Genomic DNA, 25266 nt, shown 5'->3' on the forward strand with positions numbered 1-25266 from the left:
CTCTACTTTTTCTTGGGATAATGCCCTCCCTAGATCTCATTAAATTATTGTCTCCTCGCTCGCAAACATATTTCTAGATGAATCATACCCGCCTCATCCTTCTTCCTGTACAATTTAATAAATCAAACCCTTAGTCCCAATTCTACTCTGCACCTGTCCTAATTCAAGGCCATTTTGCCTGATCATTCTCCTCAAAAGCATTAATACTCCTAGGCCTCTGCTGAAGAGACACAACAAAATTGAATTTCTGCTTCCAAATGACATACAGGTAACCTCCAGAAGTGCCTGCCAACAAGGTACACCACTGACAAAGGACTGAGAACAGGATTAATAGCTTCCACTAGTACACACTGCTTTGATGGGAATGATTACTATATAGAACACTACTGGAAATTTTCAAAATCTTCTAGCTTCAGAGGAAAAAGCTTTCCTCTATCTTCTAGGGACAGAAATAACTTCCAGGGTTAAGTTCCACATTGCTTCCTGCTGTAGAAGGACTGGAGGCTTTGATGGAACTCATGCATCTTGCTGACACCATTCTATGAAACTGGACCATACACTGCACTGAGAACCCAAGACGAAGGTAACACAGAACAGAGCAACCATGCTTTTAGATTTAATGAACCAGGTCAGGCTCTGACAGGATGTTGAAGAAAGTTCACCAAAATCAAGAGGTTCAGTCAGAGACAGGTAAGCAAGTGAAAGAATACAGTCACATACCAGAGAAGTAGTGAACTTTAAAGCCTTTCTTGGAGACCGTGTTGTCAGATTTGAACTCCAGTCTCATGTTGTTGCCATATGATGTGATTACTTCAGGCTTCTCTGAGCCACAGAATTTGCCATGTAGCTTGGAATCAGAAGCCAGCTCACTACGAACCTCAACATAGTCATATTTACAGACCTGCCAAGAGAGGAAGAGATTTCTCAGCTCTGTTGCCTTGGAAGAGAGCATTTCAGAGGAAGGGGACAGAGAAGGAACAGAAACAGCCTTGAACTCAAATACACTCCTAACTTGCCCAAAACCTCCTCTGTCAGTTTTCTCACCCCTTTGCTTGCTGCCCTGGTCTTAAATGATAGGTGTGTTTTTCAAAACAGGAAAGGTTCATTGAATTTAGCAAAAGTAATTATTTCCACCTTACCCAAGAACCTGACACTGTTGAATGAACTTTAGCAGCCTCTTGAGTTATGGAAGTGCCCCATTTACAGTAGGGAAATTCAGACCTGAATGCTTTGCTCAAACTTTACCGTGCATGGCAGAGAACAGATTCTTTTACTGTTACTTCCTTTAGAATTGAAGAACTCTACTTCATTGTTCATTTCCAACTATTTTCCTGCAAAAGCAGCACTGGGGAGGTGGGAGGCGGGACACCTATTAGGGATGGAAAATACCTACAATTATGCAAAACTAGTAGAGAAAATAAGCCCATTGTGCTGGTTTTGGCTGGGCTAGATTAAATTTTCTTCACGGTGACTGGCACTGGGCTATGTTTTGGATTTGTGCTGAGAAAAGGCTTGATAATATCAAAACATTTTATTACTGCTGAGCAGGAGTTGCACGGAGTCAAGACCTTTTTTCACTTCTTGTACTGCTCCACCAGTGAGGAGGTTGGGAGTGCTCAGGGAGCTGGGAGGGGACATGGCCAGGACAGCTGATCCCCACTGAACAAATGGATATTCCATACCACAGGACATCATACCCAGTATATAAAGTGGGGGTGAGTAGAGGGAAGAAGGAGGAAGGGAAGACATTTGGAGTGACATTGTCTGTCTTCCCAAGTAACTAATATGTGTGATGGAGCCCAGCTCTCCTGGAGATGGCTGAACACCTGCCTGCCCATGGGAAGTAGTGAACTAATTCCTCATTTTTCTTTGCTTGCATGAGTGGTTTTGCCTTATCTGTTAAACTCAACCCATGAGTTTCTCTCACCTTTACCTTTCTGATTCTCTCCCCCATTCCACTGGGGGAAAGTGAGTGAGCAGTTGTGTGGAGTTTAGTTGCCAGATTGGGTTAAACCATTGCAACCACTTATAACAGAACAGCTTTAATCCTTCCACTCTATAGAGAAAGCAAATCCAGACTGCAAGAACAGTCACTGTCATTGGTGTAATTACACTGAGGGTGGGAAAACAACCAGGAGCTCCACCAGTAAGACAGAGCCTCCTCCTCCTCCTTGTACCCCAAGGATTTATCCAGTTCTGATTTAGCCAGTAGTCCCACCTCTGAGATGCAGGGACTGGTTACGTACATCATTGCCTTCCAGCTCAAACACTTCGAACTGCAGAGAGATCCGGTACTGGGCTGGAGCCACCACCTGCCAGACGCAGTGTTTGTTAGTAGGATATTCCTTGGGCCATCCAGGGCTAGTAATGGTCCCATTGAGCTTGGTGATGAAGCCCCCACAGGCAGCTGGAGAGGCAATAAATGAACACAAGTTTTACTTGGTTCTGTTCAGACACACAGACTGGGCCACAGTGTTAACTAGCAAATGAACCAGATCCTGGCGGGGGGCACATTTCAAATCCCAGCCTCCAGAATAGGCTTAAAATGCTGGGAAGTGTGAAGAAGACAAACTTCACCTGCAGTAAATCACCTCCCAAGGAGGCTATGGCCCTGAGAGCCACCATGTAAGACTTAATTTCCTTTTTAATCTCTGTCCTTGGGTTTACTGTGAATGAGTTGACTTGACACGCACAACACAGTTGTAAAGCCCAGCTTGGTAAATTCACCTACACACAGTGCTACAAATCTTACTATTTTAAGTTTATCAGTAATGGAACAATTACAAGATAATGGAATCATAGGGAAGACATTCCTGTCAACTCTTCAGTGGTTTATTACATTTAGCATGCATCTTCTCTAGGGAAAGTTGAAGGCAAAGTCAAGACTTAGCTGTATTATCCCATATCCTTTAAAAATTTAAGACATCTCAGCTTCATCCTCTTGTGGGAGCGCAGGACTATTACCTCAAAGGAGTAAATCTCAATTTGCTGCAAAATTCTATTTGCAACAAAGCATTTTTTTCCTTGCTGTTTCTTGAGAATAATGAGATATAGCCACATCTTCAAAACCCACAGGGATAAAAGCTTTCTATATCTTGTTCCCAGCATCACTCTGCATTAAAAGGACTAACCCTAACCCACGGGAGCAGCTTCAATATAAATAGAGTAGCAAGCAAGTGGTTTTGGAGAAAAAAAAGCAATTTACTCTGATGTATATTGCTACAGTTTCAAAGACTATCCTTTCTGTTTAGCCCACAAATGAAGTTTAAAATAGGAGGTTAAGAGTGAAGTTCAGGAAAAAACCCTGCCAAGTTATAGCAACTTAGGAACTGGCTTGCTAAAATTGCGAGTAATTATGAAAAAAAAAAATAAAATTCAGAAGCCTTTTACACACACCTGACTGCCCTCACTAAGTCCACAGCACTCCTACCCAAAGAGTTTGACAAAAGCAGAAGTCAGGGCAAACCAAGTGATGTTGAGAGCACACTGATAGCATGTGGAGTTCCCTAAATGTCCCCACAGACAGAGTTTTGAGACAAGAACAATGGATGGATTCTCAGCACACCAACAGCTGTATTGTTGGTAGAAGCAACACTTGTTGCATGAGATTAACTCTCTAGAAAGCTGACACAAACACCTTCTATTATAGACATGGGGTTTTTTTTCTTCATATAAGAGGAAGGGAGGAAAATTCTCTTCAGTGTGGAAAAGCCTATTTTGCATGCAGACAAAACATTGATATTTTATTATATGAAGTAAATTTCTTTACGAAAAACAAATAAATTCAGTGTTAGATTCAAATAGTTTTGGGGCACTCAGTGGTTAGGTTGTAATGCCTGCTTCCCTCATGCTGCACTGTGGGAGATCTGGTCTGAACAGCAACCTCTGGCCATGAAGGACAACTGGCTTTAGGGATGACTAGCAGTATAAATCAGAGCATTTTCAGGGTTTTTTGAACCAAAACTTGTTTTTCAATGAAGATGTTATTAACAAAACCAAAAATATCAGCTGGGGGAAAACAAAGTGAAGTAAAGAGGATGGAGGGGTAAGGAAAATCACTTGCAAGACTGTTCAATTCCATTTATAGCTGTAGTACCTCTCCTAGAGTGAGATGGTTCAATCTGTGGGTTACTTACCTTCACAGCTCTTTTTGTCAGCTGTCAACTCGTAGCCAGGCTCACAGGTGCATTTGTAACTGCCCAGTGTGTTCTCACAGTGCTGCTCACACCCACCATTGTCCGGCAGAGAACATTCATCCATCTCTGTCAGGAGAAAACCAGAGCAAGTAGCACTTTCCTGACCACCCAAACACCCTGATATCCCTCATGCAGCCCTTCTGGGCAGAAGGAACAGAGCCCTGACTGCTGAGCCAAGGCTGTGGAGCAGGCACTGCAGCAAAGCTCACAAGTGCTGAAATACTCCTAACACCAGAACCATAAGGGACTGCCATTACTGCTACTTGCCAACAGTGCTTTTTCTAGACACAAGCAGGAAAACACTGTCACCTGTAAAGACCTCATGGCCTTTTGTTCTCATATGCCATTTTTGGGCTTTGTGCTGTTTGTTTTAAATTCCTCACCCTCTTGAGTAACTTGAGCTACCAGGAAGCAGCCCACTATGGCCCACACAGTAATGGAGCTGAGGGAGGTGATACCCCATAGAACAGGGTGCTGCAAATGAGCTGGCAGGACATGCCAGTATTTGCCTTTTCACAGGCACTCTTGCTGTCCTAGACTCTGAAGTCAGGTTCTTCAATCACATCTCAACAACCTGAACGGACATTTTAATACAAAGATAGGCCCTGGCTTCTCACCCTGACCCCTGATTCCACATGCACCACTTAACAGATGGTTTTATTAACACGGCTGTGGTGGGTTATCCGCAGCCAGCAGCCAAACTCCCACCTTGCTGTTGGATCATTCCCTGGCCTCCCGCTCCCATGGAATGAGGAAGAAAACAGGAAGAATAAGAGCAAGAAAGTTCTGGGTTGAGCAGACAAATTATCCACCAATTACCGTTCTGTTCAAACAGACTCAATTTTGGGGAACTTAACTTAATTTACTGCCAATAAATATAAATATTGGAGTGCTGGTTTAGGCATGAGGAAACCAAAACTGAAAACAAATACGTTAAAACACTTACAGAAAACATATTTCTGCTTCCCTTTCTTGGCTCAACTTCACTCCAAGCCCCTCTCCCCCTGCCTTGTACCCCTACAAGTTACACTCAGCCCCTTCAGCAAAGCCACGGGTGTGCAAAGGCAGGAGGGGATAAGGAGCCACAGGCAGTACATGACCCTGCTGCTTCTTCTCATTCTTCTCCCCTGCTCCAGGTAGATGAACTAACACTTCAACCATATAAAAATAAGCTTCAATGATACAAACAGTTTGTTGCCAAAATTAAGACAACTAACAAGAATAATCCTGGAGGTATCCAGGATTACCTGACTGCATGGGCATGAGGTAATTGCTCTCCGTATCTTCCTGGCAATGCATCTTGGGTGTGACCAATGGCTTACCCTCTAAGCTGATTGCAGGTTGATTTTCTCTGAAAACTTAGACATTACCATTGCATGGTCTCACAAAGCATAGCATTCAATTCACTGTTCACTCCTGAACGGGCCAAAAGATCTTTAGGAAATCTTCTCTGAGCCTTTATGGAACCTGAGAAACTTAAACAAGGAAATCTAGGTGCTGTGAGACCTGTCCAGGGACTGAGATCAAGTGTGACAGTATTTGCCAGTGATCTTGCAATCACCCTTTGTCACAGTCCATTAAGACCTCTCAAATTTACAGGTGAATATAATCTGCGAATTAAACTTTATTTACCTTTTTTTTTCTTCACTTAAGTGCATGGTTTGAGAATTATGGGTTATAAATGATGACATTTTATGCTTTGAATGGTAAATAAGTGAATTCATAGGATTGACTAGTCTGAGCCAAGGGGATTGAGCCCTGACATGTTTGTTTGTTTTAAGTCTTAAGTTCATGAAATAAAGTTTAATTCACAGAGTATATCCTCCTGAAAATTTGAGAAACATAAATAGACCGTGATACTCTTAATACGAGACAAAAGTTAAGGTAGAAATAAAGGATTTATGCAATCCAAATATTGGCATTGCAACTATTATTTCTGTACAAGTGCCACTGAACCTAAGATAAACATGATTGTCTGACCCCCAGCAGCTCCACAGGTATTTTCCCAAGCAGTTAGATATCTGGTTCTTGCCTCTATGAAGTCACCAGGATGCTGGTAAAGGACCATTTCTAGGGTCTAGATCTTAAAAAAAAAAAAAAAAATTAAAATCTTAGTCTTACATCTTCCTAAGGAGAATCTCAGTTTAGGAATACATTCATCTCCTAATCTCCTAAAGGTCTCAGTATTCTTTTACTAGGACTCTACTTGCATTTAGATTCATCTTCTCTCCAGAGGTTTCTTTTGGAATAGAACTTAAGCAGAGAGCTGTTTTTAACATTCCTTGTGCAGTATTAGTACTTCGAAAATGTCAGTGTCCTCTGGTATGGCTAAATGGAGGTGACATTCCAACCATCCATTCCATCAACATTTATGCTGACACCAGCCCAGCAAAGTTGATTTCTGTCCTAATCAGGGAGGAGGTGTTTCTGCCTAAGCCTCAACCCCCTCTACAGTCTCAAAGCAATTTGTACATAAATTTGATATTTGCAAACAAATTGTTCAAAAAAATCCTAAGTACAAGTAGATAGAATGATAATGTGTGAATTGATAGATAGAATTAATTGATTTGTGGATGGCAGTAGCTTAAGGGATGAATTGTCCCCAGCTTTGACTGTGAGAGGTATTAGATCACATACCTTTAAAGAAATTTGCTGCAAAGCCTGCTTTATTGATGGTTGCATCAGATGCAAACTTCATCCATACTTTGTTTGAGCTGGATTTGATGTCTTCTGGCTTCTCGTAGCCACAGAAGTGGCCGAGGAGGGGGCTCTGCTCAGTGAGGCCGTCTCGGATCTCCAGGTAGTCGTAGGAGCAGGCATCGTGCCACTCAATCTGCAGTGGGAAAAGTGTCTGTCTGTACCTCATAGTGAGAGTTCTTCAGCCAGGCTACTGACACAGTGAGACTTTGGCCACAGACCAGCTCCCCAAACAACTGGCTACAGCCAAGTACTTGCTGTGGCTGCCACTGAGCTCTTCTGCAGCTCAAATTGCATTCGAGCCTAGGCACATCTCAGTTCTGCCACTGCTTCATGGCTATCCTGCAGTGAAACCCAGTCCCTGACCATCTACAAACTGCTTCTGCAAGGGAAGCTGTAAGAAACAGAGCAGAACAATTGCAAACAAAAAGGCTCAAGAAATAGCCATGGTGAGGCAGTAGTGTCAGCCCTTTACAGGACAAGCATGGTGAGTGTACACAAGCCACAGGAGCCGGTGGGATGGATGAGATTTAGGCACCAACCAAGGTCCTGCTCACTCCTGTCTGTGACTTAACATCAGCAATCAGAGACTGATCACTGGCATGTAGCTAAGAGTGTAAGACATCCTACAACCAGGAGAAGAAAACTTTGTGTGACCTCTTCAAAGTCTGTCTGCCATCTGGGAACACAATGTTCCTTTGGGGAGTCACATCCTGCAATCTGACAATTCCCAGTGACACCAACAAGAGTTTTTTTTTGATTGTGACCATTTACTTCCATTTGACCAGAGTGAAAATTTAAGGACTCATGAGTCCCTATCTAACATCACCAACACTTTTGAGTTCCTTCTAATTCCTTCTGTCTAGAGTAACAGGTTTTGAAAACTCAGCATATTTTAAACTTCAAAAATCAAAATCTTTGAGCAAACACCTGGTAAGGTAAATGGTACTCTGAAGTAGTCAAACAATTTTTTTATTATTACTATTCTTATTCTTATTATTTTCTTCTTCATTTTAAAGTGTTTGTAGAGGCAAAATAATATCTGTAATATAACATGCAATGACATTTCTCACCTCAAAGGCTTGGAATGTGATTCCTATGTGAAAGCCCTCAGAAACTGTGATCTTCCAGATACACTCTTTGGAAGGTCTGTAGTCATCTGGGTAATTGGGAGATTGGATCTGGCCAGCATCTTTGTGTATTTCTCCACCACAAATAGCTTCATAAAAAAGAAACAGCAAACCCATGAGATTGCAAGTTTCTCTCCAGGTAAAGCCCACTCCATACACATCTTTCTCATCAAATCTGTTTCAGTATTGCTTGCTATACAAAGGCATCACACAAGTCATGGATGTTTTTAACAGTTTGTCTTATAACAGTGTCTCCTATCTTGCTGTCCTAATGTCCTCAGAAGGTGAGCTCACTGGGGCAGAGATTTTTTTATACATTTTTGTTATTCATACTCCTGCTCACCTTCATATTTCCTTGAAACCTGCTACCAGCACTAAGAACCAAGAAAAGTTGGGGGTGAGGGTGTGGGAGAAGGGAGAAGTTGCAAATCTAATCCAGCCACACGATGGCAATATTAACAAGCACAACTTGAGCTGTTTGCCACCAGACCATCAGGCTGACTGCTGTGCATGAAAAATTAAGTTTTACTGCCAAATATAAGAGTAAGTTTAAATACCAAAATAGAAAATTTAATGGAAATCTAGTTTAATACAAAAGTAGGGAATATCTTGAAGACAACAGCAGCTCAGCAAAATTGTCTGCAAGACTATGTAAGAAATGGAAGTAAGATCACAGGCTAAAACCTGTGTTACCCATAACGCACAACACACATCTACAGACCACATGAATGTTTTGGCTGTGCCTAAAGTCAAGGAAACAAAAAGCACCAGCAGAAAGTACAAGAGAGATGCTACTGCAATTACACCTGCCAGATATCAACCATCCTCACCCTTGGCTTCTCCCCACAAGGAATTGCATTGCAATTCAGATATGGGTCTCCATGCAGCGTCCTGCAGATTGCTTGCATTGGGTAACACTGTCTTGGTCTTGCATTGTAAGCTGCTAATGTAACCCAACTAAAAGCACTGCTTCATTAATGCAGCTAACCACTGTCTTACAGAATCAGTGCTGAAGCACCACCAAAAAGTTGCACCCAAAAATTCAGCAGCAGAGCACAATTTAGATTGCAATTTGAGTTCACAGATTCAGTGCTACCAGTGGTGCTTGAGAAAACCTCTGAAGGACCCTTTAAAAAACTCTCCCACCCAACAGAAAGAGGCCTTCAAGAGCAGAGGACTTTTTTTTCTAAGAGCCATGAAACTGACAGCCAACAAATAATATTTTCTCTATCCACTGCAGAAGTTCACACTGACATACAGCTGAGTGTCAACTATACTTGGAAGAGCCTTACTGCAAAACGGAAAGAACATCTACGGATAGAACCTGAGAAGATGGTCATGACAGCACATTCAGGGCTGTCAGCAGTGCTGCAGGGCAAAACCACCAACATCTTCCCATCTTAAATCTCATGAAAGAAAGGGAACAGAATGACTGAACTAAGAGGACACCTTCACTACAGAAACTGTCATTTAGGATCAAGTAATTCTACTGTCATGTGGCTGCATGCTTCTGCCTCTTTCCTCCTATCTTCTGAAAACTTTAGGGCCAAGACTTGGAGGAATCCAAGCCCAAAAAATCAGTCCTCACCCACAGTTTCCAGAAAAGTTCACATGCATGAGCATTCATATACACTGTCACTAAAGCAGAAGACAGAGAAGCAGTGCTAAATTTGAGGGCGGAGGTCAAAAGAAAAAGAGGAACTTACAGCATCAGAGAAAGATTTTGGACAAATTTGATAGAAAATTAAACAATTATATGCAATCCCTCCTGGAAATAAAAGCTACCTTTATTGCCTAAGCACAGAAGTTACAAAACACCTGAGCAAGCCACTTTCCAAAGGGCATTATCAGAACTTGCCTAAGAGGGAAATAGGGATTAAAGAAGACTTTTGGAAAATCCCCTATTTCAGCAAATAAATTATGGAGAGACATGTAGATAATCTCTCTACCTGCTGTTCTGACAAGAGGAGGCTGAGATATCCAATGCTTAAGCATTCCCTTCATCATCCAGAGATAAGAACGAAACTGCAATGAGCCATCACTGTGTCTGTAGTACAAGCTGGTTTACACCAGTCATACTCTGTGCTTGCTCTCAGGCAAAGCCATGGATTTGGCAGCCTTACAATGGGAAATTTCTTGTAGAAAAGGGTTATATAAAAAGCCACTCCTGAAGAGGCAGGAAAATATGAACTTGGAGTTTGTTTGACCACTAGATCACATTCTACCTTCAGTTGCTCTATTCAAAAATCAAGTGAAGCAAGCTCATATTTACTGAATCTTTAGGGATCACTTATTAATCAACAGGAAATATGGGAAATTGTCAAGGGAAAACAAAGTCACTCTGCAAAGTGACTCTGGAATGCAGCCAATGTAATTGTTTTTTTCTTCCAATACCATTTAGCAATATGAAGGATGATGCCATACACACTAATTTGATCAATTCTAATTCCAACAAACCACCATAAAGGGGGTGTTACAAACCACATGCTCCAGGCAACAGCTGCTTTTCAGGAGAGATGTTTAAAAAAACCCAACATCAGGCAAGCTACTTCTGTCTCTGGGGCAACAATTCCTGCAGAAACCAGATATTTCTCCTGTGAAACAGATTTGTTAGCCCCAAACTGCTGTGAAATCCTCATATGCTTTATTTGCACTTCCCCAACAGTCCCATGTTTGCTTCACTTCCCTCTGTTAGCATCGTTATTCATGAGTTTATGGGACACTTGGGCACTGGGCTTCCAACACTACGCTTGTTCCTGCGGCTGAAGAAAGAAGATGATGCAATGTCGGTATCAAGACAGTCAACCTCAACACTGTTGACAGCAATGGTATTTCTAAAAAAATGCCTGCTGCCCAGAAAACAATGAGGGCTTTTAATACATTTTAGAATCATTACTGCAAAAAACCCCAAGCATATATGGAAAAGGGAAGTTACTGATTTTTAATGACTCTGGTAGTATTGTTCCTCCACTGAAGTGGTTTCATCATCTCAGTGCTACACAAGTTTCTAAAATATCTGACTTGTAGAAGATCTGACATGCTAATTTCCAATTTTCTGGAAGTAAAACATACAAAGGAGAAACAAAAGACTAATGTTTGAACTTGAGAAAAAAAACTTCAACCAACCAAACAAAACCACCCCAAGACAATCTGTATTAAGTGATATAAAAGGTATGATCCCAAACAGAACTTTGCCTGTTAAAATACTGAAAGAAACTCTTGCTCCATACACTGCTGCTTGCAGAGGCTGGTTAGACCAAACAGAACCTGGCCTAAGTATGGAAGCTATTGCTTTGTGTCATCTTGTTGTGCCCCTCAAAACGTGATAATATAGTTGGAAAATTCATGCCTTGTCTACTGAAACAAGCCACAAAATCTGGCAATTCCCATAAAAACAAGGGTATAGCTGTATCTAACCACAGCAGCAGAACTTCTGCTGATCCCATAAAACCCTGCATCCTGTTCCATCTGCTCCCTACAATGCAGACTTCTGGCTAAGGGTTGTACCTTCATAGAGCACAAAGAAGCCTTTGCCCAGGATGTTACTGCTGCTCCGGAACTCGATCCACAGCCTGCTGTCCGTGGAGATTACTGGTTCAGGAATCTTGTCACCACAAAATCTACCTAGAAGGCAAGAAAGTGACAATAAAGATCTCTACAATCTCCTGAGGGACAGCACAGCATAATGGGCACCTGTGACTCTGGGAAGCAAAGAGTCTTTGGTAAAGGAGTGTGCTTGTGTAAACACCCTTTCACTCCCATCAGTTGTGCTTTTGAAAATGTTTCTGTGTCCCCTCCTTCATTATTTCATATTCTTTTCCATTATTAAGCGAATTAAAGTTCTCTTCAGCTGGAAGCATAATCCAGTTACAGATGAAGCCTCTATTGCCCTGGTAAATTCAAAAGGGTTCTTGTCTTGATCATGTAATTGAGCAAATGCACTACCATGGTGGGGAAGCATCTCCCTGTCCTTCTAGAGATGTGGCATTAGGGAATGTCCTTTCCACCTGCTAAGCCTTGAAAACGCCTCAGCACTTTGCACCCAGGAGCAAGTACTCCAAGTCAAAGCAAGGGCAGGACATGGCCATGCTGATGAGAAAAAATCACTTCTCTCATTCTCTGTTCAACAAACCCCAATTAAGCTTCAGCAGTAATTTAAATTCTTTCAAGAGAAAGAGACCAGGAGACATATTGCTCCATGATTACCCTAGCTTTGAGCTCTCTGGCATGTACCAGCACTGGTAAACTCCCAGATTTTGCCAGTAGGAATGAATCCTGAAACAGAACAGCTGCAGATGGCGTCTGCAGCCTGGACAACCTCAACAACCCCAATTTGATGCTCCTGTTTTGAAGCCAGAAGCTCCTCGCAGAAACAGAGCAAGCACCAAGTGTGCACTGATAGGCAGGGAGCTGCACTTGGGTCAGGAGCTTGCACAGAGCAAAGATGGTTTTTCACTTCAGCTCACACCAGCAGGGCTATACACTGAATTCAACATGGTCTTGGCACCCTGTCCAACTGAATCCCAGTTGGAATCTGACAGAGGCAAAGAGCACTTCCTAAGGGTGAATTCAGTCAGGACAGCAGTGATAGGGATCCTGGTCTTCCAACGCCAGGCAAAGGCATCTTTGAGCAACTTCCACTGGGTATAAACCTGGTTAACGCCTTACCTTCAAGACAGCATTGTATTTCCCATTAGCTGGCTGGGAATGGCAGTTTCAGTACCAGCTTTTTTTCCCTGCAGAGTACTCATCCAAATATTATCTTGGACCCAGCTTCACTCAGTTACTATTGTGCCCCTAACCTGGCCAGTGCTGTTGGAGCAGTGTGACAGCCCTGCAGCATATCAACAGCATCCCCCATCTCCACTCCCAAAGGGGATGCTAAAAACAGCATCAGCACTGCAAAGCTTCTTCCTCTAGGGTCACTGAGCAACTTCCTCCTGGATTTAGGCTTGGAGTTTAACAAGGGTGTCAAGAAGAGGAAACACAGATGAGGAACAAGAATGAGCAAGCTCCTCAGAGTGTGATAAAGGGCCCATTCATAAAAAGTTATACACCATTTAAAGGCTGGGTTTTCACACACTTCCCTGGGAAAATATGCAGCACACATGTATTTTTTCCTCTCCACAAGAAGCCCATGCTTTCACAATTCACAGTAATCCCCCTCCTCACCCCCTGCTGAATTGCCGTCTGTCTGCCTCTGACCTAATTTCATGGGCTCAGCCCCATGCGGGAACCACGGCCACTCACGCAGCATCTCCTTCCAGATGGAAACACTCCCAAGTCCACCTGCACTAGGGGGACAGGGAGGTGCTTGGCTTCTGAAGTACCTTTAAATTACTCAGCAGAAAAAAAAATAACGAGGAGCTAAGTTGCAGCTGCTGGAGCAATGTCACCTGACACATATGCAGCAGAGAACAGCAGCATATGCTGCCAACCCCAAAATAGGCAGTAAAGAGTAAAACCAGCTGCCCTGAAAGGGAGGCCCACTGAAACCTGGGAAGCAGCATGGCTTCAGCCTCAGCACCTCACCTGGTACCAGGGCTAGGATGCCCAGTGGGGCCAAGGAGAGCACCCAACGCTCCCTAAACCCTGTGACCCAATGCTCACTAGCCCAGTCCTGTGCTGCAGCACCCCTAACAGAGCTGGGGATGATGCCCAACCTGATTGCTTCTTTCCTTTTAGGCAGAAGGGGCTGTTGCAGTGCCACGTCACATGTTTGGGACACTAAGCTTAGGGGATGAGGTCAGGATCAGAGGCAGTGGCAAAGCAGGTGGGACTCTTGAACCATTCAAGGTGACAGCAGACTTGCAGTTATGATAGTGGGAGGCAGAGAAACAGGAAGGATACAGAGGAGCTGCACTTCGTAGAGATCTCTGGAAGCAGAAGCAGAGTGGAGTCCTTGCACAACTTGACATGGCATGGTCTAGCAATTTCCCTGCTAGGACTACAGAGGCTCAAAGTACAAATACTGTGCATTTGTAAACACAGATTCGTGAGAAATGGTGGCAGGAGCTCGGGTCAGGAGCTGTGCAGCTGCTTCATTCTGACTGCCTGACAGTTCTTCCCTGGACTTAGGAAAGAACAATAACAAAACTCCAGAGACTACATTTTTAGTCCCAGCCTGGGCCTTGGCTCACTTCCCTCCCTGCCTCATTTCTCAAGCTGGAAAAGGAAGGAATAAAGTCTTTGTGACCACAGGGTTTGGAGCATGGATCACTGGGAGTGAATACAGCACACCAACATCTCTGGATGGACACTCTAAGGGATGGCCAGCGCACAAGCAGGACCTAGGCTCCTTCCAAATAAAGGAAAGTTTGTTTCTGTTAGTTTTCCCCACCCACTCTCCAAAGCATCAAGCAGAATACACAAAATGCAATTAAAATTAAATAGCTACTCACCCAATAAGGGAGCCTTCCTCCAGTAGCCATCACGCACCTCCACATAATCATACCAGCAAAGGCGACTTTTAAATAAGTCCATTGATGTGAAATTTAACATGATCTGAAAGGAGAGAGTACACATTTCTCTTTGGGGAGGGAGTTACTTTAAAGAGAAGACTCTACAGGTTGTTTCATGTTTCATTTTCACTACAGTGCTACCTAAGTGAGTACGCAAGGCAAAGACAGCTGGGTGGTTTGCAAGATTTGTACACCACCTTTTCTCAAAAAAGAAAAGCTTCTCAAGATGTTTTAATGAAATCATGGCAGTATATGACAGCAGAGAGCCCTTTACTATCAATTCTGTAATTCAAATTCAATACTTCTCAGTTACTAAGATGTTACTTTAAAAAAAAGCCCAGTTCAGATTTTTAAAATAAAACATTTTGAGTAATGTGAAAATCATAGAGAAAGACATTGTCATAAACCACACATATTTGGGGTCTATACCTGAATATAAATTATATGTGTAAGAAATTTTGAATTTTGCTAATTAGGTTCCACATTCTGACCATCAAACTCACATCATCACTGTGGTGCAATTGCATTCAGTGGCATTAAAATGTTATTTTTGTTTCCTTCCTCTCTAAGATGGATCACTGGCCTTGGTCTGGGAGGTCACCTATGGAGGTCACCATTGGCATGTACTTGTATTTTTTTTCTGGCGAGATTTGACCCATGTAATTAATTTACATCCAGAATCTGAACATAGTCACAGAAACGTCTTTATGTTAAAGTGGATGTTCTCCCCCAAAGTACTGGCTGGGTGTGCAGAGTACAGTCTGTAACGATGTCACTCACTTTTTTTCCACATTTTTGCAGTGTTCTGACTTCAGACAGCAAAAGGAGATTCATCTGTTTCTATGCAGATGAATGCTATAAGCCCAATATCTGTTCTGAACTAACACCTCAGTGCAACAATTTGCACCAACCACTGCATTGAATTAAACAGGTAAATGGAAGCATTTGATCTGAAACCAATTCTTTATTTCCTTTTTCAACACGAGTGGTTCAGCATTAATTAGATGCTGGATCCTTCCCGACACAACTCTGAAGAGCCTGAGAAGCAAAGGGAGAGTTTATAGTAGATTGACACCAGGAAACTCTCAGTGCTATGGTTGTCAAACCTGGACAGCTCTTGGCCCTCCTGCCCCAGCGATGCTCTCCCTGCAGCTGGTGGCAGGAGCTCAGCATGGCATGGGACTGGGCTTGCAGGTGACAGAAACAGGTCCCGGAGCCCGGCAGCTGCTGCAAAACAAACGAGCTCTGCGCTTCTCGGTCCGAGTGGGAGCCTTAAGCGCGTCTGGAGGGTGCTCCTCAGCAAAGTCACTCTGCCAAGGAGGGGGCTGCTCATTCCTGCAGCCTGCCATGGCGTGACAGGCCTGAAGGGCTGGTGTTGCTGGATTAAGGAAAGATTTCATTTCTACAGGAAGATCAATAAAACAAAAGGAGCTGGGAGGAAGGTGGACAGGGTGGGTGATTGATGTGCAGCGGGGCTTGGCGTTTCCAGGCGGGAAGTGGGAGTGCCCTGACAGGGACATTATGCCTCCATGACAGGGGCAGGCCACGGATGTCACTCACGGCTCCTCAGCTCCCTTCAGGACCCTAGATTGCAGCACATTTTATCTAATTCATCTGACTGGCTTTGGAATGTGTGCTTGCCAAAGCTAACAGGCGGCAGGAAATGTCCATGCAGGGTTTAGTCTCAAACTGAGAGGGAGGATCAGAGATCAACACACAGCCCAGATATGTGAGGGGCTCTGCTCCAGCATCACCACTTCTCTCCTCAAAATCACTGACTCCATCTCTCTCCTGAGTGGTGCTCAGGAGCCTTTCCAGGCTCCATCCCTGCATGCCAGGCATGCAGAGATCTTCTGGCAGGTTCTAACACTATCATCACAGGCAAAACCCACATGAGGGAAGTGCAGAGTATGCCTTGTGCTGCTGTGGCACCTACCTTCTCCCCTGGGGTCACCGAGATCCTCCAGACACAGTGGGAATAGGAGGGGTAGCCATTTGGAAAGCCAGGGGCTGAGAAATTACCTGTTGAATCTTGCAAGGTCTCTCCACAAGCTGCAGGAGAGGGAAAAAAACCTATCAAAAGGAGTGACTCTGAAAGACATCAGGGTCTACCAGACTGACTGCTCATGGCTGCTGTGTGCAGGCTGGTGGCTGGCACTCCAACAGGGCTCATTCACGGTACTGGCCAGAGGTCACTGACCACCTGAAGCCTTGCCAAAGAGCTGGTGTGAAATTTGTCAGAATTTCTGGGATACAAGATGATCAGTGCCAGGACATATGAAACAGCTACTAAAGAAGAACCCTTCTTCCTTCATCATCCTTCCACATGCCAGCACTTTCATGTTTCTGTTGAGGAATATCTCATTCACTAATCAAATGCAAAATATTAACCCCATCCCACTTCACAACCCCACACTGCTGCCAGCAAATCTGTTTTCACTTCATTACAAGCTGCTCAATGAAGCTCTCCTTAGTTACCATTGTAAATTTTCTTTTTTGGGCTTAAAACATCCTAACAAAAGCAGGGCAAGTCCCATCACCATCATGTTTCAGCTGCCCAGCACCTTCTTCACCACCACACTGCACAGGACAAAATATGAGCACAGCAGTCCATTGCTCTTCAACTTCCTGTTTTGTGGCCTGCTGCAGTTGATGAAATGTAGATCCCAGAGTGACTTTTGGGAAGCAAAGAATATGTACATGCATATGATCCTTTAGGGAACTGCAGCTTCCAACATCTGGAAAAGCTGTGACTACTGTAGTTCTGCTCTCTCAGACAGGATGGCTGATGTGGAACAAGGATCATCCACATCTGCACAGCACCTGACTGGCTGGGTGGGAGGACCACAAATATCAAGGCTCCCATTTCTTTGACAGCGCCCACCAGGCACATCCAAATGCCAATTGCAAGGAGCAGGGACCTTGGCTTGCCTGCTTCCCAGTTGTTTTTCCAGTTTCACAACCAACTGATATTATAAAGCTCTACTGGACCTGGAACTCTGTTTCCTCAGAGATGGCAAGGCAGCCCCCAAAAATCCCTGACTGATCAGCAGTGCTTTCAAAGATCCACAAGGCCTTCCCTTTCTCACGGAAATGCCAGGGGTTGTTCCTCTGCTTGATGCTATCACAGGGAAATTTTGCAGCCATGATTACATTTAGATGGGCAGGTGTGCAGTTAGAGGTGAAAGGAGACAGGTTCCACTGAAAAAGTGCAATATGTTCAAGCAGGGGAGAAGAAGTCGCCTAATCCAGAATTTCTTAATTCCCCTAAGGAAGTCTGATCCACAGCTTGACAGATCAGACTAGATGAAGAAATGTGGGGACACAGAAAGGAGCTTTTCAATATATATTTTTTTAAATAAGTAGGGAATTCCAATCCACAACTCACTAGGATAAATAAATGTTATTTTTTTCTGCTCAAAAATCCATTTAAACAAACATGAAATTATAAAGGGGGCTCAAAATCAGAGGAAACATGCACAACATGAGCATAGTGATTGGAGATTATGAAGGTTTCCAACAGGCCAGACTTAATTCTCCCAGAGTGCAATTACACAATGACTGGCAAGACCCTGTAATTATGGAAGAGGTACTATTGTGTCTACTTGCAAAGACTACTTTGCTGAAATATGAAAGCAGACCTATCTAACTCTGACTCCCCAGCCCCTGTGCGAGGCTGGCCTTGCAGCACAGAGCAAAGTGCAGAGCAGGGGAAGCACAGCAGTGAGCAATGCATCTTTGTGGGGAGAGCACAACCTCTTGCAGAGCACCCTAAAAAGCAATATGACTGTACTCCACTTAGTAGCAAAGAAGTCCAAGAAAGCAACTGTTCAGCACTTCTGGGATCCAAGAAACTGAGCAGGTAGACAGGAACAGAAGTGAAAAGCAAAGCAGTAAGTGAATGCTTCAGAACTCATTTGTAAATGAAGCAGTTGGGTGACAGGCACTTACAGCTCATCAGCTGGTTACTGGTACACTGTCTCCTTTTGAAAATGCCCAGAGAACTGGAGGAAATTATATAATGCAGGACCATTCTCAATTTACTGTTTAACCATTCCTGCACAATTAGCACAGCTACACAAGCCTTTTTCCTTTAGCACAGCATAAGACAGCAGGATGAGCTTTTTAAAGCTTTTGTAGTCACTGTAGTCATCAAATCCTCAACTGTGCAGCCATAGCAAATCTAGCATTAACTACTCTGTAGCAGATTGCAGCTTGCCTTCCAGAAATTCCTTCAGCAAATTTCATTTGATTTCACCTGGTTTGGCACTAACTTTAACCCAGCAGGTATAAGCTCTGAGCAATTAAGAGCAATTTATACCAGCAGGGTTTTAGAATGGACAAGCTAAGCAAGCCCTAACTGTAGCAGGCACATGAGCTCCAGTCTAATGAGCTGGAGAGCCCTGTTTCTTACAACAGACACAGCAGTTGCTCTGGCTGATTCCAGTGCATGCCTGTAACTCATCCTCCACCATACTAGCTCTTTTTTTTTTTGGAGATATTATTAGGTATTCTCAGATGGAGACTCTCTTTGTAAAAGGGAAGCCATCTGCCACTCAACTTCGGAATTATGTTGCTGCATTTTACCCTAAAATCCTCAGCTTGCCTGACGAACAAAGTGTCTTCATCCTAAAGTCTCATTCAGACCCTGCTTGAACACACAGATGAAGTCCTTTGGTTTTGAACCCCTTTGCTTTGTATTTTGCAGAGGAAGAAAACTTTCCAAGCTACAGATTCAAATAGCAGAAGATGTTAATGTCATTAAACATACTGCACCTCTTCTCCTAAGATGCAACTTGTGTACAAATTTTGATGCAAAGAAAAAAAAAACAAAGCAGAACAACGGGTGTTTGAAAAAAAAAAGTTTAGTAGGTTTAAATCTCTAATTATTTTGCTGCCTAAAATGTTCTGAACTGCAATAACCTCTGGTAAAGCTTTGTGAAAAAAAATAAAAAGTAGGAAAAGTTCTACTTCACAAATGGAAAACTTGAGACTCACAGAAGAGTCCTCATTTTAGAGAAAGTTGCTTTGTAGCTTTTAGTTAGTACCTCAGGCCAAAGTGGCTTTTCAGCTTGCCTTGAGAAATCTAAATCTGTAATTGATTCTTCCAGCTATGGGAATGAAAAGCCTGGTTGTATTAAGTCTGACTCCAACAAAAAACATAGTGCAAAACAAATGAACTCCTAAACTAATCCATGAGATAATTTTGCAAGAACATTTTATCCAACCAAAATCAATTTAGGGATAATGATGAGGTAAAAATGTAATTATGAGGTAAAAAGAAAAATAAAGTTAGTTAGAACTAATAGACCTAAAAGTTATACTACCCATTATAAAATAAAAGCAGTAGTCTTCAAACATATAGACCCTGAAGCCCTCAGAATTCATTCTAGACCCTTATGGACTCATACTTTCTGACCTGCAGTTGGATACAGAAAAACAGTGGATTTGCACACCAACTATCCACCACTTTCCAGGGCCTCAGTCTACCAGACATCTTTCCACCATTTTGCTAACTCCTAGTCCCCACTCTGCCTACAGCCTTGTAGTACATCAGTTTAATTTTCTATGAACAGACCCTACACTGGAGCAATCTGAAGCCCTAAACCCAACCAGAATACTGGCAAAGTACTAACAGGAGACACACCTTAGGCATGTTCACTTCTCCCCCACAGCTCCAGCCTAAAGCATTTGATAGTCTGTGTTTCCCAAGTCTCATTCCTCAGAGGGTGGTGCTCCTGAACTCCAATGCCTTCCACATAAGCCATGTGTCTCTGATGAAGCAGGTTCCACCTCCCCAGGCCATACTTACCTGGGCACTTGTACAGCTTCCTTGCCTGAGCGATGTCCCCCCGGCTCAGGCGCACACGCTGACCGATGGTCGGCCGCACGCCGTTGTCGTCTCGCCGGGGAAGGATGGTGTCCAGGAAAACTCCTCTGAAGGGAGAGCAGAGACACACAGAGCAGTGAAGTAGGGAAAGTGACACAATGAACAGAAAGTAGAGCTGGCAGGCCTCCCACACCCCATCCCCCTGACCATATATCCCATGCTAACAAGCAGTAGTGGTTCAGCTTCTAATAACTGCTAACTATCTCAAGACAGCCTTCTCACTATAGCAGACAGCTTCCAAATGTACAAGCAAGTCTGCCAAGCCAAATTCCTTTTGGATATCTCAAAATTGCTGCTGCCTCTGTTTGAGGTAGCACATTCCTTGCCATAAATCAGAAAAAGCAATGAAATATTCCTGCAGACAATTCATGGCACATCTGGCTCAGCTGGAGCACAGATCTGGTGTTTAAGCCAAAGCAGAGGAAGGGGAGTTTTCCCAGTAGTAGATGGGGTTGGGCTGGCAGTGTCTGCCACAGACAAGAGGAAAAGACCATGTGCTCTACCTTTGTTCTGTATGAGTTTCCAAGCTAGTAGCTCCACTTGTCTCTACCTCTTTTCACTTGCTACTATTTCTTCCATGTGCTTCACACTCAGGAGCTCTTTACTGCACTTCTGATCTCAGTCCAGTGAAGGATTTAAGCTCAGGCCTCACTTCTATCAAAATGCAGTCCATGTAGCCAAGCAAGAGCTTGCACACAAAAAGAGACCCCAAGGGGGCATTAGGACTGTAGGGAAGGAGGGAGGGGATCAGAAACCTCAATTCCAGGTTGGCAAAATCCAAGCTCTTGCAGCCAGGCTGTCTAGTCCACAGGAACCTTTCACTGCACCCCTGAATGCCAAACAGGCTTGGGGATGCCAAGGCTAACACTGAGCTCTACCTTCAGCATCAGCTCAGCGAGGCAGACTGCTCTTTCTGAAGGACAGGATACAACTGCCCAAAGAGCCCAATGGGAAATCAGGGCAGAAGCAATAATTTTAGTGCTGCCTAGTCCAGAGGTGGGGAGGGAAGGGGGAAATCGTTTTGTAAATATTCAAACTGAAGAAAGAACTAGAAGGAAAGGAATTTAATCTGTTTTGAAAACTGGAATGAGCTATTGCATGGGAGATGTTGGCATTTTTTCAGCAGTAGAAAAAATCCTGATCAGCACCAAAACCAATACTTACGAGACCTGAGGTGAGTCCTGCAAATTTCAATTTATAAATTCAGTTCTTTATTCTAAATACCAACTGCATGCCTTGGGCTTAATTTATTTAAGTTTATGTACTGACAATAAATCCTCCAATTCCAGAAACACCACAAGCATAGAAACAGGTCAGTTTGATCACAGTAAATTTTCAAGCCTCCTCAGGAGTTCATAGAAGAACTCAACATTTGGCAGGGACATACTTCTGTGGCCTCTGAAATGCTTTCTGCAGATCTCCAAGCTCAACCAGGGAAGAATAACAGAGTTTAATAGAAAAACCACCACTTGCATGTGCAAAGTTTTGATTCTTTTTCCCATTCCAGCCCTCACAACTGTGCACTCACAGTCCTCAGCTTTCTGCACATAGTATATACCTCAGGCACTGCTCACACAACACAAATAACCCACACAACTTCAAACTACCCTTGCTACCTGCCAAACACATTTCCTTCTAGAAGGCTGTACTCTATGCTGAGGCAGTAAGATTTTTGCTTTTGTTTTCTCCTCCAATTGAATTTTTTCTCCTTTCACATGCATTGCTGAACATGACTCTCAACCACAGAGCAGCAAGTACAGTTTCTCTCATTTTGTCATCAAAGGAACCAAGAACAGGAGGATCTGTCTGGCCCAAGCCACACAAGTCTCATGCTGTCCACCCAAAACTCATCTGCTTAGAAACACTTGGAGTGTAAAGTTGCACATTTGGTGAGTGCCTCTAAAAGTGCAAATACTTTGACTCAGAAGTTAATAAACAACAAACAGACATCATTAAACAGAGCAGCTCAGGAAGTCTAACACCAGAACCATGCTTGACTAAAATATCTAAACTCTCCTCCCCGAGGTAGGAGAAGAATCCATGAATCCTGAATGTCCCATTCTCTTGCTGTCCAGGCACAGGCAGAACATGCATTAGCTGCCCAATGCAGTGTAAGCCAAGCAAACACCCCACCGTTCTTACCAGCTAAGAACAACAGAATGTGACAAGAGACTCACACAAGTCATTTGCATCTGCACAGCACCCTGAACATGCAAAGTGCCAGGCCAATGCTAGGAAATTATCAGTTGATCTCAACAGATGCTAAACATTCATGTCCCAGGAGACAGGGTAACAAATACAGGTGCCTAAGCAACAATCAAGGAAGCAGATATTCAAGGCAAGTTAAGGACCCAGCTGCAGGCAGCTACCTTATGTCTCCATGTGCAGAAGAGAGACAACATGACTCTTCATGCAGTAAAATCTGTGGAGGATCTATGAATGTCTTGTGCAGGATTAGGACAGTGCATTGCAAACACAAGATGTGCCTCCTGAGCATGGAGGCAGTGCTACCTACACCCTCATTTGAACAGGAGCTTTGCAGAGGTCATGTTTTGTAACTCCAGACTCTGCTGTCATGTCTACTAGCAAGCCACTTGCTGAATTAAGGTAACAAACTACTTGCTTAGGGCCTTGTGAAGGTTTAAACTTTCTTCTTGTTAAGTTGCCATTTATAGGTCTTGACAGCTGTAAAAGAAATTGTTTCATGATACAGCAACACTCAGTTTAGACTGCTGCCATGTTGTAAGGAATGCACCAGGAAATAAAAGCCTGCAGCCACACTCTGCACAACAGGCAAATTTCTGACCTAGATGAGAACAGAAGTTACAATGGTAAAAACTTGTTCCTGATGTCACTACAGCCTCTTGTGCCACACTCCTATTTCTATTAGCCACAGACAAAAATGAGAGGCATATTTTGCTATGAAATGCAAAGGAGTGACTTTACACCAATCCTCAAAAGTATCACTGGAAATTATTTCCACTGCTGGGACTCAAGAAATCTCAGAAAAGCTATACCTTTCTGTCCTAGGTAAAAAGTTTAGAATAAAAAGGGCCCGGGATTTACAGCAGCATTTGACTATGGCGAGCACCATATGATTTACTATCATCAATATTGACTGTGAAAAGTTAAAAACAAGGTTGTGCTAAGTGCCAGGTAAGAATTGCTACAAGAGAGTAAGTCACAGACATGACTGTGTGTCCTTCCCCTGCTCACTCACACATCCCATCTCCACTGGTCAGGTGCTCACACCATCTTATGTTAACTTTTGGTGTCTGCTAATGCATTAACACAGTCAATGCAGCCTTCCCCTTGCAGGCCCAAGCAGGAACTCTCTGCCTTTCCTAGCCACTAATCTTAATGAAACTTCCTGGAACTTAAAGTCTTCATGGACTCTGTGCTTGTGTCAGTTTGGGTTGCAATTGGCCAGCAAACCTCAGTGAGGTGGGAAGGTCAGGTGCATACACCCACCAGTCTCTCTGGCTGGTCAATACATTGCTCCCTTAGGGGAGCAGATGTCAAGCCAGGTCTTGGCAAAGTAAAAGCCAATTCCAGCCCTGCTTATTTGTACTGAGAGCACAATCAGCCTACCAGGGCACTCAGTGCTCAGTTCAATTACTGCACAAAGACTGCAACTGGGGTAAGGGTGGGTCACAGAGACAAAGAGCTTAAAGAAAACAGACTTAAAAATCCTATCAAGCACCAATTTAAATCTAGCAGGACTCTTGCCATTTTTACCCATTTTGGCCCAGCAGTGCTCTGAAGGACCCGAGTTTTCAAGAGACACAGACTCAAAGGCATCCACAATATAAATGGCGGTAATAACTTAATCCTGCTTTTGTGCAAGACAATTCAAACCATTAAGAGTTTAGCAAATGCTGGGAGAGTCCAGCAGATGCTTCAAGGGAAGAAAAATTGTTTGCTTTGGATAGCTAATGCAAAGAAATCTGCAAAACACCCCTGCCCAGGCACCATTTCCTCCTGTCACAACAAGCAGCATTTCAGCAATTTTCCACTGGTTGGTGTGAAGTTGTGAAAAAAAAAGCACAAAACAACAGGCTCGGCCCTTCAATATAACAGCGGAGAAAGAAAATTTAAAAAGTCACAAAGACATCTTTAATTTTTGCAACAAAAATTTTCCAAGAGTATGAGTATTTCCACTGTACCTTCCAACCCCTTTATTCACAGTATGTAGTGACAGAAAGCTCTTGGGAAAGAGCAATAGTAGGATTTATGGGAGAAAACTTCTAACAGTGCAGCAAAATGCATCTGGTCATCCAGTAACTCTCATTCCAAACACAGGACATAACTGTGTTTATATCACCTCTCTATCCAGTGGAGCAGTCTGATCAGAAAATGGGCTCCATCTGGAGGTATGAGATGGGAGTCAAGGACAAACAGCCTGTGCAGAAACTGGCATTAGTTGGGGCAGGACTGATAACTCCTCCATGAAAAAACCCAGACACACAGAACCACACAGCTGCAGAGGCCATGAGTGAAAGCTCATGCATAAACGGGTAAAAAAACCACCCAAGCAATTAAAGATCATGATCTAGAGTTCAACTCTTCCTCAGCACAACCACTGGAGACTGATGGCTGTACTGTGACTCCAAAGATTCAAAGCTTGTTCTAGTATTACCCAACGTGTACCTGGGCAGATATGCACACAAATACACACGTGCTGCCTGGGAAGGCTGCAAAGAATGTCAGCAAGGCTTTGGAAACTCTGAGTTTACCAGGATTATTACTGAGTAAATACAGTGGAAAGGGGAAAACAGGAGTCTACCACACTACACCCACCTTGCTTCTTCAAATATTTTTTGAGCCTTACAATGCAACAATAGATCAGAGGTCTCCTTCTAGGCTCTATATATCCCACAGGGTCAACCACA

The 25266-nt window shown here is 43.4% G+C and overlaps 1 protein-coding gene across 1 annotated transcript in view; it reads right to left on the reverse strand.

Annotated features, from left to right (window-relative positions):
• Nucleotides 1–25266, reverse strand: part of TLL2 (tolloid like 2) — an 84864-nt gene that overhangs the window by 7854 nt on the left and 51744 nt on the right. Inside the window, exons 8-16 of the mRNA XM_030951148.1 lie at nucleotides 20297–20421; nucleotides 16421–16536; nucleotides 14425–14527; nucleotides 11531–11647; nucleotides 7967–8112; nucleotides 6834–7029; nucleotides 4137–4262; nucleotides 2247–2407; nucleotides 721–901 (exon numbers count right to left, since the gene is read on the reverse strand). Of these exons, the coding sequence (XP_030807008.1) occupies nucleotides 721–901; nucleotides 2247–2407; nucleotides 4137–4262; nucleotides 6834–7029; nucleotides 7967–8112; nucleotides 11531–11647; nucleotides 14425–14527; nucleotides 16421–16536; nucleotides 20297–20421 (1271 nt within the window). The remainder of the gene's footprint in view (nucleotides 1–720; nucleotides 902–2246; nucleotides 2408–4136; nucleotides 4263–6833; nucleotides 7030–7966; nucleotides 8113–11530; nucleotides 11648–14424; nucleotides 14528–16420; nucleotides 16537–20296; nucleotides 20422–25266) is intronic.

The sequence above is a fragment of the Camarhynchus parvulus genome, chromosome 6, assembly GCF_901933205.1.
Source record: "Camarhynchus parvulus chromosome 6, STF_HiC, whole genome shotgun sequence".
NCBI lineage: Eukaryota > Metazoa > Chordata > Aves > Passeriformes > Thraupidae > Camarhynchus > Camarhynchus parvulus.